Source organism: Bactrocera dorsalis, chromosome 1 (genome assembly GCF_023373825.1).
Source record: "Bactrocera dorsalis isolate Fly_Bdor chromosome 1, ASM2337382v1, whole genome shotgun sequence".
In the NCBI taxonomy this organism is placed as follows: Eukaryota; Metazoa; Arthropoda; class Insecta; order Diptera; family Tephritidae; genus Bactrocera; species Bactrocera dorsalis.
The window spans coordinates 97,032,967-97,053,106 of record NC_064303.1 but is presented as its reverse complement, the minus strand read 5'-3'; the positions used below and the strand labels follow the sequence as shown (position 1 = coordinate 97,053,106).

The 20,140-nt window shown below is 32.1% G+C and overlaps 1 protein-coding gene across 11 annotated transcripts in view; it reads right to left on the bottom strand.

Moving 5' to 3' along the window:
• Positions 1–20,140, bottom strand: part of LOC105228769 (UHRF1-binding protein 1) — a 45,840-nt gene that overhangs the window by 14,142 nt on the left and 11,558 nt on the right. For 2 of the 11 annotated variants that reach the window (XM_049456961.1, XM_049456833.1), the window contains exons 7-22: positions 19,178–19,617; positions 18,919–18,945; positions 17,902–17,994; positions 16,595–17,820; positions 16,368–16,527; positions 13,520–13,658; positions 13,272–13,447; positions 12,412–12,601; positions 12,168–12,335; positions 11,977–12,091; positions 9,856–9,876; positions 3,165–3,307; positions 1,993–2,116; positions 1,777–1,924; positions 1,120–1,303; positions 939–1,056 (exon numbers count right to left, since the gene is read on the bottom strand). In XM_049456961.1, the coding sequence (XP_049312918.1) occupies positions 939–1,056; positions 1,120–1,303; positions 1,777–1,924; positions 1,993–2,116; positions 3,165–3,307; positions 9,856–9,876; positions 11,977–12,091; positions 12,168–12,335; positions 12,412–12,601; positions 13,272–13,447; positions 13,520–13,658; positions 16,368–16,527; positions 16,595–17,820; positions 17,902–17,994; positions 18,919–18,945; positions 19,178–19,617 (3,472 nt within the window). Of the gene's footprint in view, positions 1–410; positions 454–938; positions 1,057–1,119; positions 1,304–1,776; positions 1,925–1,992; positions 2,117–3,164; positions 3,308–9,855; positions 9,877–11,976; positions 12,092–12,167; positions 12,336–12,411; positions 12,602–13,271; positions 13,448–13,519; positions 13,659–16,367; positions 16,528–16,594; positions 17,821–17,901; positions 17,995–18,918; positions 18,946–19,177; positions 19,618–20,140 lie in introns of all 11 variants that reach the window. The other 9 variants (XM_049456777.1, XM_049457077.1, XM_049456854.1 and 6 more) reach the window with 9 other exon arrangements.

Below are 20,140 nucleotides of genomic sequence, written 5' to 3'. Positions count from 1 at the left end.
AACTGGGATTTGTTATAATACTGGCATTGTATACAAAATCGATAAATAAAATAAAATTTAGTTAAATCTGTGAGCTGACAGTTGTAAATGAGGCAGTGATTTTACTAGTCTTTCTTTAACACTTTATGCACTTGCAAATCCAATCTTTCAATTTTTGATTTGCCAATTAAGTTTTGTGCATTTGAAATTATATATGCTTGATATCATGCTAGTTACTATCTCTTTAAATTTAAATTCAAGCAGGTGCTATATGCTTAAAGCTAAGTATATAGAGAAATTAAATGCGTTAAAATTCAGCATCGATTGTTTTAACCTACAAACTACAAATCAAAAGCAAACTTTAAGTGCATTTTTTCTACTTTGCGCTTTTGTTTTATTATTATTTTTTTGTGTTTGCTACAAAAACTGACCTTTGATCCTTGCATCGGAAATGTTGCGAGAATTCAGATTTAACTGTTGTTTTAGTTTTCAACGCCAAATTTTCAGGATTTTTTTGTTTTGGTTTTCAAAAACACACATCAAATAGAAAACAATCACATTAGGTGGTGGTGAAGAGTAGATAAATAGTAATAGTAGTAGTACGTATAAAAGGAAAATTATTTGCTTAGAAAAGTAAACATACATAAAATGTTGAAAATATAAATGAAATTGAAACAAAATTTTACACAGTTTGGCCAAACACGTGAAATAGCTTCAGAGCTTCAAATTATAACAACAAAAGCGAACAAAAATGCTTAAGTTTTCTTACTATGGCTTCTCACCATACAAATTCGAGCAGGTGTCTTAAATACATATTATCATAATTATTATCTGTGTATTGTGCGCGTAGGTAAAGGGTTGTGTAGAAATCTTAAACACATTAAAGTCAACAGTGAACGTGTGGATATATATATACCAGTATATATATTTATTTGCATATTTTCTTAGCTGAAACTCACCTGCAGCGAACGTATCGTGTCGAGTAAAGCCTTTTTCTCCTCTAATAATATGGTTATATCGTCTTGTGCCGCTTTCAGATACGAGCGCAGCACGTCGTTCTCCTGTTTGCACTTTTGTCTGTAACAGAAAAGAGTATTATGCATGAGCCACGCATTTCAACAGTTATTCTATGTGGCTTACCTGTACGTATCGGCATTTTCTTTCGCATTTACAAGTTGCTTACGCAAATTTTCATTATCCATTTTGAGCTGCTGCATGACCAGCTGCATGGAGAGTATTTCGCGATCTCGTTCGCGATCGCGTGGTGTTAGTGCGGCAGCTGTTAGTGGGTAGTTTATAGTAGCTGCCTCATTTAGACCAGTTTCTAAACGGAAAATCAATTAAAATTTGTTCATAAATATTTCAAAAGTAAGTAAATAAAAAAGTTTTTAAAATACTTAAAAATGTTAAAACTATTATTTTTAATATAAACTTAATTAGAGCTTATTGATTAAATTACACTATAAATAGAAAAAAATGTACACTTCGGTTGCACCTATAAGTTAGGTTAGGTTAGTCTGGTAGCTTAATGAGCCACGTACGAGTATAGACCAGTTTTGGTTTCGATAACAGATGGAGTTCAGTTACTAGGTCGATATCGACAAATGACATGCCTCTGGTGGAGAGGGCGTGTGCTAATAGTCAGACGGGCAAAATCGACTCTGCTCATTCCGCTAGTCATTTTAGGACTGATAATTCCTTTATAAGGTATCCGACGTTTCCTTCGGGATGTTATAAACTTCGTGGCAAACTGAATAAACACTTTTTAGGTTATAAAAATACTAATTTAATACACACCTATTGGTTGTATATTGACAATGCCATTTTTATCACGATGTATGCGCATGCGTCCGATTGCCAGACGTATTGGCACTGGACCCGGTGAGGTAATATTAACGGGCGGACGATCTTCGATTAAATTAAGCTTAACATTTTCCACATGGATCTATAGAATAGAATAAAAGACAGTAAGTAAAAAATTTAAATTATTTTATTGCTATGAGCGCTATTTACCGTAACAGGCAAAGGGTTAGTGATGATTTCATCCTCTGCCAAATCACCCAAACCAATCACGGTGCTTATGGACAAATCCAAGTTAACATCCTTGACGCGCACTTCAGCATGATGGGAAATCCAACTGTGGGGGGACAAAACAATATATACAAAAATTGATATAAAGGTAAAAAATATTAATTTAAAAGATTAAACAATAAATAAAAATTTAAAGAAATATTAATTTAAAAGAATTAAAAAAATATTAATTTAATCAATTAAAAAAAAAATCAAAAAAATTAATTTAAAAATTGAAAAAATATTAATTTATAAAAATAAAAAATATATATTAATTTAAAAATAAAATAATAATTTGAAAATTTGAAAAAAAATATAATTTAAAAAAATTTAAAAAAAAATTATAAAAATATATCAATTTAAAAAATTAAAAAAAAAAAATATTAATTTAAAACTATTAAAAAAAAATATTTAAAAAAATGAAAAAAATATTAATTTAAAATATTTAAAAAAAAATTGGAAAAATTATAAAAATAAATCAATTAAAAAAATTAAATATTATTTAAAAAAATTAAATATCAATTTAAAAAAAAAGTAATTTAAAACTAATTATCAAAAAATAAAAAAATATTAATTTAAAATATTTAAAAAAAAATGAAAAAATTATAAAAAATAAATCAATTTAAAAAAAATTAAATATTATTTAAAAAAAAAATAAATATATCAATTTAAAAAAAAAGTAATTTAAAACTAATTATAAAAAAAAATAAAAAAATATTAATTTAAAATATTTAAAAAAAAATGAAAAAATTAGAAAAATAAATCAATTTAAAAAAATTTATTATTAAATTTAAAAAAAAAATTATTTAAATCGATTAGAAAATATTGATTAAAAAATAAAAAAAATGTTAATTTACAAAAAATAAAAAAAAAAAGATTAATTTAAATCAATAAAAAATATTAATTTAAAAAAAAGTAAAAAAAAAATAACAAAATAATTAAAAAACAACAACAAAGTAATTAAAAAAAAATAACAAAAAAAATTATTTAAAAACAATTTAAAAAAAATATTAATTTAAAAAAATTAAAGAAATACTAATTCAAAAAATTTTAAAAAATACTAATTTAAAAAAAATTAAAAAAAAAGGTAATAATTTTAAAAAATTCCAACTCACCTCTGCAAAGATTTTTTATCCGTGACGCTTACATTGCCCTGCGGCAGGTTTAATGTCTCCTCCAAGCGCACACGTATGCAAGGTGGCAACTCTGGATTGTAGGGCGCCAAGTTCCAAGCTTTACAACGTGCGCCAAACTTAGTCTAAATGCCGCGTAAGCATGCAAAATGAAAGTAGCACATATTGATTTGTAATATTATATTATTTTCAATACTATGCAATATAATTGAAATAACACGAAATTGTACGAGAGCAAAGCCAATTAAGTATACAGCCAAAGAGTAAGCTTACAACATATTACAACAATAAAAACATGCAATTAGAATTAATAGCGTTAGAGTCGTGCCATGAATCACGTAATTTCGTTCAATAGTTTCCACAGAAGTGATGATCTTTTCAAAATAACGAAACTCTCTACGTTTAACGGTGCAATTAAGAATTAAAACGACATGCAGTGCAAAGAAGCGCTTGGCAATGTATATCGATTGAATGCTATTCAAGTGCGGCATATGTTTATGAAGCGTATGTATGTATATACTTATGATTTTAGTATTTTTGTATGAACATTAGTTTGCAGTATGTATGTATGTGTGTATATATGTGTTATGAAAGTATAAAGTAAAGTTTTAAATACTTATGTGTGTTGTGTAATGGTTTAAAAAATAGCCAATTCTAGTTTTATATGTTTATGTATGTTGGTAGATGTGCATTTGGAGTTTTTAGTGCGGCATTTTTGAGTTCGAAAAAATTTTCGCAGCTCTTAAGTAATCAAGATACCTTAATATTTCAAGAAAAGATTTTAGTATGTTAGTAATACTAGCATTGGATAATTGTCTAGCGCTATTTTTAACTTTCGAAAAATGTTAAGCCTGGAATATTAGTTTTAAATTCTAGAATATTTGGGGCTTTAACATAACTTTCTTCTCTATGAAGTTTTACAAAATTGTCTATGAAGATTTATGTATTTTTAGCGTAAAATCTGAAGCAATTAGGGGTTATATACAGTTAGAATTAAAAAAAAATCTATTTTTTTATTTTAAGTTTTCATATCGTTTCGGTGAATATTTTCGAAGTTCCACGCAAATTTGAAAAGCCGTTTCACAGTGCTTGGAAGTGCATTCCAAACTTTAAACGCGTTTTTCTCAAAATGATGTTTTCAAAGTCGGTGACCGACATTACTCAAAAATGGCTAAACCGATTAGTCTCAAATTTTAATATGAGCTTCTTAAATATATTTTTTATACTCTTGCAACCTGCTGCTACAGAGTATTATAGTTTTGTTCAGCTAACGGTTGTACGTATTACCTAAAACTAAGTGAGATAGATATAGGGTTATAATATGAATATAAATGAACAGGATGACGAGAAGAGTTGAAATCCGGGTGCCTGTTTGTCTGTCCGACCGTCCGTCCGTCCGCGCAAGCTGTAACTTGAATAAAAATTGAAATATTTTGATGAAACTCGGTATACAGGTTTCTTAGTAGAAAAAATCGTATATGGGCGTAATCGGAACACTGCCACGCCCACAAACTGCCATAACTAAGCACTACATAAAGAAATAAAGCTGTAATTTGTCAAAGGAGATCACAGTGGCAAGGTGCATCTGTGGGTAAACAATTTTGAAAAAGTGGGTGTGGCCCCAACCTCTAATATGTTTAACGTACATATCTCCTAAACCACTTTCACTTTTCCGTACACAAATCAAGAATAAATGTATATAACGGGCTAAAAAGGCACGAATAATGGCTTAGTGTATTATGCCATCTTACGACCAAAAATTGTCCAAATCCAACAAAAACTGCTCAACTACTTGTAGTGCTCGTCACGAAAATGGAAAAACGAAATCAAGAGCAACGCGTCGCGATAAAATTTTGGCGCCAGATTGAGCGAAACAGCTTCGAACACGTACGCTAAATTGTAAGAGTGTATGGTGATAATGCTCTTAGTAGTTACCATGTCACAATGGTTGACTCCGCGCGCCCCCGCCAGAAAAAGCTCGCATGAGGAAGTCGAAGGTGAAAACGATGATTATTGCCTTTTTTGATAGTCGTGGAATCGTCCACAAAGAATTCGTTCCACCGGGGAAAACTGTGAATCAAGTCTACTATTGCCAAGTACTCGAAAGATTGCGAAAACGAGTCAACAGGGTGCGCCCAGACATCGCTCGTAACTGGATCCTTCATCACGACAATGCGCCGTGCCACACCGCCCTCAGCGTGTCCCAGTATTTGGCCTCTAAAGTGATCGCCGTGTTGCAACAGCCGCCTTATTCGCCCGACATGTCACCCTGTGACTTTTTTTGTTTCCTAAAACAAAATCGGTAGTCAAAGGAACCCATTTTGAGTCGATTACGTACATCCAGGCGGCCGTGACGAGGGTACTCGCGGACATCCCAGTCGAAGCGTTACAGAAATGTTACGAAGCACGGAAAACGCGCTGGAATCGCTGTATAGCGATGCTTTGAAGGGGATGGTAGAGTTGTAGAATAATTTTCAAATATACGGGTTTTATGGAATCAGTATCATTGCTTAATTGTTATACCTCGTATACAATTGCGCGCCTAACATTGATGAGGATGGTCTTATAACAAAAGAAAGTCTAAGCTCGCCGCTTTTCAACATAGATTTTGAGTTTTTTAATGTCGTGTAATTTTTTTTTTTTTTGCTGACTTTATTAAAATACCCAATTATTAATAACAAATTAGTACTAAAATAAAGGAAAGAAAATATATTAATTAATTGGAGAATAAATAAAGCCACAAAAGCAACAAAAAAGTAATTAACAACATTCCGCTAAGAAGTCTACGTGTTTTAAGTAATTCCATAACAATTTCCAAGCTTATGGGATTTATTAGCTGGATATAAATAAATTCAGTAAATTTGAATAACGCATGCATTTCAAGAACTAAGTGGTTTTGAGTAATAGAGAGAATAAAAGAGATTTTTTTTTATAATTTAAGAAAGAGCAAATACTTTAAAAATGTACGCATTACTAGGTGACAGTCCAAATTTCAAAATAATAGGAGCTTCAGGGTATTTCATCAAGCCTCAATTAAAACTATTTTCAACAAAACGCTAAATTATAACAAATTTGCGATTTTGGAGTTAAGGGGGTATTCTGGTCTGGGATTTTGAAAAAATCGATTTTTTTTGCATACATATTTTGAAAGTTTAGACTTTAAAAAATATGACCTTGGAAGGATTTTTCAAAATTCGACTTATTTTCGGAGATGCAGCCGATTTTGTGACGTGGCGTCCGTGTTCACTAGAATTGTCTCCTAAACTTTAAACGTCATGTGGTTGACATGGTACATGGTGGTTGACCGATTCCTTTGAAATTTAGTCTATATCTTCTTTATATAATGCTCTATCGTGTCTGCGTTGGATTTCCAAAAATTTTGATTTGAAGTATTTTTAAAAAATTCGAAAAGGTCGAAAAAACCAGAATACCCCCTTAATCAGACATAAAAAAATGTATAAAGTGCAAGTGATTTATATTGTTCTATTGTTAAAAATTTCAAGCGTAATTTTTTTTACATATTGTTCAAATGCCAATAAGACAAATAACCGCTCGAATTAATGAAAGTATTGCTGCCGTTCAGGCAAGTGTTGCTGAAGACCGCAATTTGTCGATGCCAAGACGTTCTCAAGAATTATGACTATCTCAGAGAAAGGATTTGGGCTTGCAGCCATATTAAAATGGGCGCACTCAAGTCCTGAAGCCATTGGACCACCGTTAATGTTGCGAATTTGCTGAGTTTGCTAATTTTGCCTTGGAACAACTTGAAAACGATAACGATTTTTTAAGAAAATCATCTACTCCGTTGAGGCTCAACTTGATCTAAGTGGTGCGGTAAATAAACAAAACTGTCGATTCTGGTGCGATCTTGACAACATCACGTACAACAACCGAGTTACAAGTTATTGTGAGAAAAATTTGGAGTTTCGATTATTTCAAGAAATTGTGACTTTGAATGGCTGCCAAGAAATTAACACTATTTATTTTTATTATTATATTATTTTAATACTTCTTGTGGGATTATTTGAAGTCATTGGTCTTTACAATAAGCCAGACTCCCTAAAAAGCTTTGAAAGCCAATATTGAACGTGTTATTCATAGCATAAGGGTTGATTTAGTGGAAAATGTACACGAAAATTGTGTTCATCGAATTCGTTCATGCAAAAGAAGTCGTAGAATCCATAATTCAGAACTTTATTAAATTGATTGTAATTCACATTAAATAAAAAACATTTGAATTTACTTAGCAATTATTGGAAAACCCTGTATGTCTGATTATTAATCTTGAATGTGTTAAAAATACAAATTTTCTAAAAATTAGTTGTCAAGTTAATGGATGTTAATTTTAAATAATTTGCGGAAATATGCCGAAAGCGGTTAAATTAAATGACAAATGTTACTTAATTGTTTTATTAAAATAATTATTTGCTTTAAGCATTATAATCACTAAGCGGATTTAGTAGGGAACTGTTGCCACTTTTTGTTTTTGTACAAACATATTAATATGCAGAACTATTTGTAATAATTGGAATTATATTAACGAATATAAATCATGCAAATTTAAGAAATATTATAATAACTGAATGAGCCGACATGTCTGAAGCCGCTTCAGACTAGCTAAGAAACTTTTACGTTTTTTATTTCAAAAAATTTCAACGATGATATGACACTTTTTTACAAAATCTTTTTAAGAGTATACTATATTGTAGGCTATAAGCATGAATTGCAGGCAATTTTAGAATTAATTAGGCAATTAGTATTTTTAGTTTTAATTTTTCCATTAGTTAATTATCAACATTTCAAGAATACAAGAAAAAAAATTAAAATTAAAACTTTCGAAAATTTGCAGCTGATAATGTGGGATTTTTTTTTCCTCGAAATGGCGACTGCCTGTTTCGAATTTTTTTAAGTAGTAAAAATTTAAATTTTGGGATATGGATGGTCTTTCTAAAACACACAAATTTCACGTAAATCGGTACAGAAGAACCTCAGCAATCGTGGGTATGTAAAACGCGTTTCTAGCTTCAGTTTCCGCCGAACTAGTTTGGATGCCGGGTCAGAAAAATACCTCTGTACATACATATTTATATCGAAAAAAAATGTTCGAAAAATGCTCCGGTAAACATATTCTTGATTAGTTAAACTTTGAAAATAATAAATCGTTTTTTTTTTTTTAATTCTAGTCTAGAATGCCCCCTTATGGTACTGGCTCAACGGGATTGAAAGTTTTCCATATAAGAACTTGATTCCAATCATTCAGTTCGTATGGCAGCTATATGCTATAGTTAACCGATCTGAACAATTTCTTCGGAGATTAAATTGTTGCCCTAGAAAATAATCTATACCAAATTTGGTGAAGATACATTGTCAAATGTGGAAGTTTTCCATACAAGAACTTGATTCCGATCGTTCAGTTTGTAAGGCAGCTATATGTTATAGTGGTCCGATATCGGCAATTACGACAAATGAGCAGCTTCTTGAAGAGAAAATGACGTTTGCAAAATTTCAAAACGGTATCTTAAAAACTGAGGGACTAGTTCGTATATATACAGACAGTCGGACAGACGGACATGGCTAAATCGACTCAGCTCGACATACTGATCATTTATATATATATTTTATAGAGTCTCCGACCCTTCCTTCTGTGTGTTACAAACTTCGTGACAAACTTAATATACCCTGTTCAGGGTACTAGTGGTTAAGGGGTTATATACAGTTAGAATTTTCAAAAAATCGATTTTTTTATTTTAATTTCTTAATGTACATATATTTAAGATAGTACACATAAATACGTTTCAGAGCGCCTGAAGTACGTTTCAAACTTTTAACGCGTTTTTCTCAAAATGGTGTTTTCAAAGTCGGTGACCAACATATCTCGAAAACGGTTAAATCAATTCGCCTCGAATTTTAACACTAGCTTCTTAAATATATATTTTTAGTAATTAATATACATTTTTTTAACCAATAAATATTTATTTATTAACAATTTAAGTCTGAAATTGTAGTCAAAAATCGTTTTTTTTTTTGAAAAACCGCCATATTGTCAAACATTTTTATTTTGTGGTAATCTTCTAAAAGCATTTGCTTTTTTAAAGAATAAATTTGATCATTTTAGTCAAACTTAACCACTTAAGTTCAACATTTAAAAATTTGAAGTCATTTTCAAATAAAATCTGTTGAGTGAAACTGTATAGAGCCAAATTCCTTAAATCTGCTATATTTTATTTGAAGCCCAAACCTTGCAGTTAAGTTTTTATAGCATAGTTATAACTATATTATATATATAATAATTATAAGACACACTATAAAAAGAATCAGCCAAAGCAAAAAAAAAAAGGCGAAACAAAAAATCTTCAAAATGTATTCAAAACTTTAACACATTTTAGCAAGAACGGGGAGGGGAGTGTTACAAGAAATGATGTTATTTGAGCATTAAAATATATAGGGTAGCACAAACCGCAAAACTCGCAACACTACGTTTCAATGGAAACAGAAAATTCGGTAAAAATAAAAACAAAAATCAAAATAAAATAAAAAGAATTTAAAAATTTCAACATAACCTAAGTAAATGCAAGTAGAAATCCAACTAAAATAGCCATAATGCAAATTGAATGCTTAATAATAAGAATTTTGCTTAAAATATTAGAAGAATTTAATGAGTTTTTTTATATACCTTATTTGCTTGTTGAGCTTTCTGTTTTGTTTTCAAATGAATTGTAGGCAGATTTTGATATTTTGTACGATTGGATTTTTTTGTTTTGATTTTTGTTGTTGTACATTGTAGATATTATGTGGCAATATGTAATACGAGTATGTCGGTGTTTGTTTTTTGTTTTGGTGGGTAAGAGTAGAATTGTTTCCATTTGATTGTTGTTTTTTTTTAGTTTGGAATTCAGAAAATATTTTACAATATATACCATATATACGAATATTGTGTATCGAACGTTAATTGTTTGATTACGTATGTTTGTATTGGGGGGTATATTATATAAATGTTGGCAATTTAGCACACATCGAGAATTTTGTTGAAAAAGAGAGAGAAAAGAGAAAAAACAAAAATGAAATTTTAAAATATAATTTTTTTTTACAGTTGACTTTTTCACTTATGAAAGTTATATGCATATGTATGTATGTATTATGATTCACACGGTTTTAGGGCCTATGGAAAGTGTTTAAGAAGTGTGAGGCAATTAATCTGAATTAGCTTATATTGGAAATTTAATTAAATTGCTAGAGTGGTACAAACTAAACAATTTCTGCGGAGATTATAGCACTGCCTTGGATAATAATATATGCCAAATTTCGTGAAGATATCTTGAAAAATAAACAAGATTTCGATACGAGAACTTGATTTTGACCGTTCAGCTTGTATGGCAGCTATATGCTATAGTGGTCCGATATGAACAATTTCTACGGAGATTATAGCACTGCCTTGGATAATAATTCATGCCAAATTTCGTGCTTGTATGGCAGCTATATGCTATAGTGGTCCGATATGAACAATTTCTACGGAGATTATAGCACTGCCTTGGATAATAATATATGCCAAATTTCGTAAACATAATTTGCCATATAAAAATGTTTTTCATATAAGAACTTGATTTTGATTGTTCAGTTTGTATGGCAGCTATATGCTATAGTGGTCCAATCTGAACAATTTCTGTAGAGATTATAGCACAGCCTTGGATAATAATATACGCCAAATTTCGTGAACATAATTTGCCATATAAAAATGTTTTTCATATAAGAACTTGATTTTGATTGTTCAGTTTGTATGGCAGCTATATGCTATAGTGGTCCGATATGAACAATTTCTACGGAGATTCTAGCACTGCCTTGAATAATAATATATGCCAAATTTCGTGAATATATGTTTTCAAATGAAAAAGTTTTCCATACAAGCACGAGATTCCGACCGTTCAGTTTGTATGGCAGCTATATGCTATAGTCGTCCTACATTTGCACTTCTGACAAATAAGCAGCTTCTTGAGGAAAAAAGAATGTGTCCAAAATTTGAGATCGATATCTCAAAAAATCACGGACTATTTCGCATATATAAAGTCAGAGGGGCATGTAATTCTAAATCTTTTTTAAATATTTTTTTTAATAACTATTATTGCTGAATATACTATAAAATGTAAGGGAAGCCTTGGAAAAAATTATCGATAATTCTTAATTCACTTTCCATAAACGCCTGCAATTGAGAATTTTCAAATTTTCAAATGTCGAAATTCGTAAATGATTTCGATTGTGAAGGAATAAAATTTGAGAAAATTGAAAATCGTAGGCATGCAAAAAGTTATAACGAGACATTATCCGCATATTTGAGTATTTAATACATAATTTAAATGAAAATTTGTAACTGATGAAAAAAAAAAATTAATAATAATTTAACAACTATTTACAATAAACAAGAAATTAGCAATGGAAAAAAGGAAACATAAATGAAACCAAAACAAATAATGTAAATAATAAAAGCAAAGTAAACAAAACTGTTATTAAAAATAAAAAAATAAAAAATAAACTATTACAAAACAAATTAAGAAATATATAAAATAATAAAACACAAACAAACATAAAAACAAATACAACAACGCAAGCTCAAATCAAAACCAAAAAATACAGAAACAAAAAATTATATTTAATAAAACAAAACATTCAAACTAAACAAACAAAAACACATAGAAAGAAATTTAAATGAGTTTAAAAAAATTGTTCGATTATGTATAAGTTTGAAAAATAGTGTATAAGAAGGAAGAAAAAATAAAGTAACAATTAACAACAAAACCAATACCTGCAATTCATCCCAAGGAATGGCGCCACATTCATCGCACGATACAGCGGCCACCTGCAGGCGCAGTGAAGAGGAATTACCCTCATTTTGACGTATCAATTCAACTGTTGTTAATCTATGGATATCAACAAAATAATTAACAACTTATTTTCACAACTATTACACAAACTTAAGTGTCTTGCTGCACGCACCTAAAAGTCGCCATTGATACCAAATCGCGTCGCCGCCACGTGCTTGCCTCGGACGGCTCTGACGGTGATGATAAGTTAGTCTTGTTGTAACCAGGTTCCTCTAGCACTTCGCTGGCTACTTCGACGGGTGATGCTTTCAAGTTGGTGTCATTGGTGAAGGGATTTAATCTTTAAATATATTTTATAATATATTAATGATAGCAATAAATTGGGTAAAATGAATTGGCATTCGCTGAAATCATACCTAAACATTACATCAATGCAATCCATGGTTTTATCGTCGCCCATAACTATGGCGAAATTTTCCGAATCGGAACTAATATCACTTTGTATGGAGAATGTGTCACTGGTGTCATCATTTGGTGTACCAGATTTGATGGCTGAATCGATGGACGTCATAAAACTGGAGAAGCCTTTTTTCATAGACATCAGACCTGGAAGGTTTTGTGTTTTATTTAAAATATTTTATATTAACAGTAGAACTTGTTTAAAATTCAATATAAAAAATCAGTTTTGTTTCATGGTTTTACCCTTAAGAGGTTTCATGGGTTTACGAGTTTCAAAAAAATGAGAAACCCTTGAGTACTTGTACGCTCGAGGCTAGCTAGGCTAAGTGCGCAGACTTTACATGCGTTTTTCTCGAAATTGTGTTTATGAAATCGGTTGGCAAGATTTCTCGCGAACTTCTCAATGGATCTTTTAAAATTTTACACAGGTCTTTAAGATGCAATTCTTAAACTCTTGGACGAAGAACTTTTTTTCGATAACAATTATTAGAAAAAAATGCCACGAAATCGTCACTGAAATTTTATTTTTTTTTTAGTAAAAATGTCAGCAAAAATCTAATTTTCAATTTTTTATAGGTGAAAAATATTCTAAAACAATACAATACAATCTCTTAACCTCCCATAATTTAACTTTTACTAACATTAGAAGGAAAAGCTTTAAAGTAACGACTAAATTACTTAATATATTCTGGTTTCTTTGTAACCTTATTTATAATATAAATGGTATACTAAATTACTGCAATCTAACCTCACTTTTGTCTTTCACTGCAAAATACAACTAAATAATAATATTAAAAAAAAATTATATTTTTCTTACTAGAATTGATTTCTTTCGTTATGCTGGTCGCGTCGCCCGCATTTGAAGTTCGTGCTGAGCGCACGCTCTTCGTCGATGCTGAAATGGACTGCGAGTAAACACCAGTGTCGGGGCGTGAACCCTGACTGGGTGTAGAGGACGCTACAGTGGGTGTACTTTGGATTTGCACATTATAACTGCAAAGCAAAAAGAAGAAATTAATAATTAAAGCAGGTTGTTACCTTGTAATCATTACAACAACTACTAACCCATGCGTATTTGGATTTGAAGTGTGCATTACCCCGTCAAAGAGCGGTTCATTAGTGACCGGCGAGGGTGTCTCCACACTACCATATATATTACTCTTCACTTGCTCTAACGGCGGTGTAGGCCATATAGTGTTTGTACCTGTCAAAGGAAGCGATAAATTAGGTAATCCATTATGCAAAATGCATGCAATATTTGCGCCAGTGTTAAGTATTTCATAGCACGAGTAGTGATTGCTTGAAAGTTTATAGTTATATAGCGGTTCTTTATTTTCTTTTGAGTTTTAAGTGGTTTTGTGGGTGGCTGGTGTGGCTGAATGACATTGTGAACAGTTCAGCATCTACGTTGATTAGTGGTTTTAATATTATTTATGAGGACAAAACATGCAGAATTTATTGGAGATTAAAAAATATATTAAAAAAAAAGAAAATTATGAATGAAATTGTTATTAAGCTACGCACGCACACACACACACATTGAGATGATTAGAAATAAATTAGTAAAATATTGAATATAAAAGAAGAGACAAAATAGAATCGGACTAAGCTTTGCAGAAGTCTATAATCAGTTTTTGCGAAAATAAAAAAGTGTAAATATTAGACGACATGCTAGAATTGAATTGCATTGAAGATGTGCCAAATATATGCCCTGGAGGCGAAGGAATAAGCTCTAAGGAGGTTATTGATCCCAAATTAGAGAAAAGTAACCTAAAAGAAATGAAATACTCTGAGCGGATTTTTTTATTTTCGGTCAATTAGAAAGGAGTTCTTTAAGGTTCTATAAATAAAGGGCTTATTGAGAAAAAAAATATCTATTATTAAAGAAGAAAAAACTGAGAAAGAAAATAAAATAACCTTAAAGGTTTTTTTGTTAAGCTTTAAAGTTCTATTAACAATGGGGTTCTAAGAAAGAAATGTATCTAGTATTAAAACAATATCTCAGAAGGATATTAAAAATTTAATTTTTAATAAGACTTTTCTGTTACAGTTCTATAAATAAAGAATTTCTAAAGAAGTAATATATGTATATAGTATTGAAAAAAATCACACCAAAAGGAAAAACAATAAATTAATGGAAATTTTTGATAATGTTTTTTTGGTCCATTTTTTGTTCTCATTTGGAGCCAAAAAATACCCCCAGAGGAAATGAATTGAAATTTCCTTTAAGAGTATTTTTGCGCTTATGAATCTTTTTGCTCTCATGTATCAATAAATAAAGGCTTTAAAGTTCTATTAATAAAAGGGGTTTTAAGAAAGAAATGTATTTAGTATTATAACAATATCTCAGAAGGATATTAAAAATTTACTTTTAGTAGAATTTTTAGTTAATATAAATTGTTCTATAAATAAAGTGTTTCTAAGGAAGAAATGTATATGGTATTAAAAAAATTACCCCGAAAGGAAGTAAAATAATCTTAAGGGAAATTTTTGGAAACGTTTTTTTTTTTAATTTTTGTTCTCATTTGAAGGGGAAAAAATAACCCTAGAGGAAATTAAGTACCCTTAAGGAAATTTTTTCAATAAATAACATCTTTAAAATTATAATTACCCTGAAATGAAATAAAACAATCGTAAGGGAAATTTTTGGTCACATTTTTTTTCTTTTAATTTTTGTTGTTTGTTCTCATTTGGAGCCAAAAAATTACTTTTATGGTTCTATATATAAGAAGTTTTTCTATTGAACTGGTTAATTTATATCTCAAAAGAACCCAGCGAAATAAAATTATTCTACTAAAAAAAATCAGTATTTTTACTGTTGTCCTGCAATATTAACGAAACATAGTTTAACTGTTACCAAATCAACTGACGTTAAATAGATTGATTTAAGTAATATCCAAAGAAAATATTTTCATATGCAAAAAAAAAAACAAAAAACAAAAAAGGTCAACTTCAGTTGCACCGATAATACCCATCACAATTTAAAAAGTTTCCATACAAGAACTTAGTATTGTCGGTCAGTTTGTATGGCAGCTATATGCTATAGTAGTCGGATCTAAAAAATTCCTTCGGAGATCGTACCATTGACTAGGATAAGAGTGCAATCTGAGTTTCATGAATATATGTTATCAAATAAAAAACTTTTCCATAAAAGAACTTAAATTTTGATTTATCAGTTTGTATGGCATAGTGGTCCGACCTGGAACATTTGTTCGGAGATTGTACCGTTAGCTTGGAAAATAGTGCAATCCCAATTTCGTGAAGATATCTTATAGTTTTCAGTACAAAAATGTTTAATGTTCTCAAATTTCCCTTTAATCAGTATGAATTTGAATTTCTATGCTACCATAAACAGCTACGACAACATAACACTATGTCCTACAACCACAGTATTAATAAAACTAATTACTTTCGCAATTAATAGAAATTTGATAATGTTTTCATATATTATTAGGCTAAATAATGCAAAACGTAAAATGAGAATGTCAACAAAAGACCTTGGATGGGCAATTATACGCATTCAATTAAGGCAGTAAGGTCAACGGGAATTTTTGCGGTGAAATAAATTGGCATTAATAATGAAATTTAAAAGCATATCAACCCTTTCACCTGCAGTCTCATGTTTTAATGTTATATTTATACTATCGCCGCCAGGAAAAACTGCCAATTTCAACTACACAACTAAATAGTTAGTAGCTAATCGATGTGCCTATGCTTACAACTTGCTAGATGTGTATTAGTAGCTAAGCAAAAAACAAAATAGACTACGAAAATAAAGCAAAAATAAAAGTAAAAGAGAAAAGCCAAGTATTGACTAAAAAGTGTGTTAGATAGACACGGATTCTGGTTGCTATTTTTAGAATTTAGCGATTACTAAAACTTAGGATACGAAAAAAACGAAAATAAATCTTACTATTCATGTGTAAATCATCACCCAAACTAGCTGAATCGGGTAAGACACTTTCAGCATCACCACCACTCGATTCCTTACCAGGTGTTGGCGATGGCATCACGAGTGTCACTTCAATTTGCGGTATAACACAACCGAAAATCATCGATTTCTTGGTATTTTGCTGCAAAACAATAACATATCCAAATTATTTATTTAAACTTTCTTGTAAACGTAAAATGTTTACAAACCTTTTGTAAAATACGCTCAGCGTCCATTGATAGGAACATGGCCATCTCCGTCATCTCCTCAGCCAAACGCAATAGGAACAAGTATTGATAGTGATCGATTTGCACACTCACCAAATTGGAAATGTGCGCAATGGCATGCATATCGGCGGTACGTTCGCTATTTTTCGGGACCTTATCATTAACTTTACCAGCAGCCGTTGCATCTGCGCCAGAGCTGCCACCATTAAAGGAACGTTGTGGCTTCCAATCGCCCATACGTACATCCTCGTCACTAAGGAAGGGATTACGTGGCAGATTCTTACTATCCCCATTGGCAAAATCCATGCAATTTATATTCGTTTCGACGGAAGAGCCCTTCATGCTGAACGAAGCGCACGAATTGCTGTTGACGCTGGCAGCCGGCGATTTGTGCATAGCACCAGCACCAGAATGCAGCCACAAAGTCACCGGCACAGCATCGATGAATGGTATCGATTTGTTGGGACCCAAAGAGCGTGCACCCAAAAAATCCACCCACACTGGATCAAGTTTGATACACCACACATCACGCGGTTCCGACCACATGGCATAACGTGACAAATTCTGTACCGAGGCGGATTTCGGTATTTGCGAAGACGTTGTTGTTTGTGTTTGTACCTGCGTCTGCAAGGGGTTTTGTGACGGCACGGGTGCGCCCACATCTGCGGCCGCTACATGTGATAGTATGCGATCGGTAACAATGCACATGTCACCGTTGACCGCTGGGAATTCCGTGCCGAATACCAGTGAACCCTCCTGCAGTGAGTGCAAAGCCTGCGCCAAATCGGCACGTGATGAACCCATCTCACGTATATTGGTTATGGCAAAGCGTGAAATTTGTATTTGCATAATTTTAGGACGATCCTTCTGATTGGGCACATCCACAGTCGATTCAATGACTACGCGTGGCATAATCGCCTCAATCTTCACATCCATATACATGAGATTGGGCTCCTGTTCGGCTTGCGAAATGGCCGCCTCGGAACCGACGCGTGAGCCTTGTGAACCCCCGGTACCAGCTGCACGTTGTGAGGCATTCGATGAGATGGAACCGCGTGTGGCGGAGGAAGCACCGCTCGCTGTGCCGACACTGGTGCGTAATAAGCTCTCATGTAAATTCAATGCAAACGAATTCAGCCAAAGTATGGAACTTAGATCGAAGTGCACTTGTAGGGGATTAATATGAACGAATACTTTGGACGGCGGCACTAAGAGTGTGGAAGAAAAAGCAATGAATAAATTAACAAATGTTTTGTATACGCGTTTTGTGTATGAATGTATAAACTTACAAGGAAATATAAAATCACCGGGGTAATAAAAGTAAGTAAACTCAGCATGTACGAGGGACATGTCAGCGGGAAACGAATAGCGCTCTTTATCACCTGCAAGACAAAAAGTTTAATTAGTACACAAATATATAAAGTTTTTTTTTTTTTAATAAAATGTTGCAGACATTGACGTAAGTCAAGATAATTAAATAAATGAAATTCTTGCCAAAGTCTAATGGAAGTACTAATGAGAACATATTGAATAAGCTAAGATCTTTTTAATTAAAATATCTAATTTTTGAACAAAAACAAAAATAACCGTTAACTTCAGCTCTTCTGAATCTATAAATCCTTCTACAGCTGCATATCTTATAGTATTAAAGGGTATGAAAGACTTTTATCTTGATTTTAATCGAACGGTTTGTATAGCAGCTATATGGTATATAGATTCGTTTCGTTTGAAACAATTCAGAGATTGTAGCGTTGCCTTTGACAATAATTTATGTGGAATCTTGTTAAGATATTTTGTGAAACAGAAAAGTTTTCCATACAAGAACTTGATTTTGATCGATCAATTTGTATGGCAGCTATATGTTATAGTGGTCTGATTTGAACAATATGTTCAGGGATTGTAGCGTTGCCTTGAACAATAATCTAAGACAAATTTCATGAAGATAACTCGTAAAATAAAAAAGTTTCCCCTACAAGAACAAGATTTTGATCGATCAATTTGTATGACAGCTATATGCTACAATGGTCCGATCGGAAAAATATATTCAGAGATTGTAGCGTTGCTTTGGACAATAAAGTATGCCGAATCTCATGAATATATCTTGTCAAATTAAAAAGTTTGCCCTACAAGAACTAGATTGTGATCGATCAATTTGTATGGCTGCTATATTCTAAGGTGGTCCAATTTGATCAGTGGCAAACTTAATATACGCTGTTAACAATTTAAAAGAGAAACCAAAATGTATAATGAATTGAAACACCAAAATCGCACTAAAATTACTTTAAAAATATGATTGCTTTTAGTACCTGAACGTGATTTCCGCTTATTTTGTGCTAAAAGTGCGAAATTTGATGATTTATATGTTTTGGTGCGTTTGTTTGTTTGACACAGACAATGGCAATGAGTTCGTATATTAAATATGACGGAGCAGAGCAACGAGAGAAGCAAATATGAGAGACTAGTCAATATGCATTTTATACAAATATGTAAATTAATTGAATGAGTTAAGATTAAAAACTAACTAGATGCATATGTATATAAAGGAAAATTATTCAAATAATTTACCCGACACAAACTCCTTGGGCATCTGCTTTCTACCAGAGGTGGTAACGCGATACAATGTGAAATCCTCTATGCGCAACACAACACAGGCGCTCATCAATTTCGCCAAATTGTCCAGTGTTGCCTTTTGCTGTTGCGCTTGTGTGAGTTGATTGGCGAACGCTGAAGCATTACCACCCGAACCGCCACCGCTGCTGCCGGGACGATGTGGCGTATTCGCGCCAGAGCTGGTAGGTGGTGTGCCACCAACTGTGGACGCATGCGCTGCGCTTAACGCTTGTAGCGCATTCACATTGAGTGCGACGGGCGATGTTGGTGCAGTGCGTTCGAGTGGCGCATGTGTTGATGGGCGATTCGGTTGACTTAGATTAAGCACAGCTTCACGGAATGTATTAAGGGATTCTTTAAGCCACAACGCTGGTGATACGGATGCTTCGCGATATCTGTAGACAAAATAATTAAATAATTGAATCGAATATAAGCAAACAAAAAGCAATACAAGTAAAAACTATAACTTCGGCGGCACTGAAGGTATATACCCTTCTGGTCCTAGTGGTCCGATCGGAATAATATATTCAGAGATTGTTGCGTTGCCTTGGATAATCATCTATGCCAAAATTCGTAAAAATATCTTGTTGAACAAAAAAGGTGTCTATACAAGAACTAGATTTTGATCGATCTATTTGTTCGACAACTATGCTACAGTGGTCCGATCGGAATAATATATTCACACATTCTAGCGTTGCCTTGAAAAATAATCTATGCCGAATCTCGTGAAGATATATAGTCAAATAAAAAAGTTTTCCAAACAAGAACTAGATTTTGATCGATCAGTTTGTAAGGCAGCTGTATGCCATAGTGGTCCGATCTGACAAATATTTTCGGAAATTGCAGCGCTGCTTGGGACAATAATCTATGCCAAATTTTGTGAAAATAATTTGTCAAACATAAAAGCTTTTCTTGAAG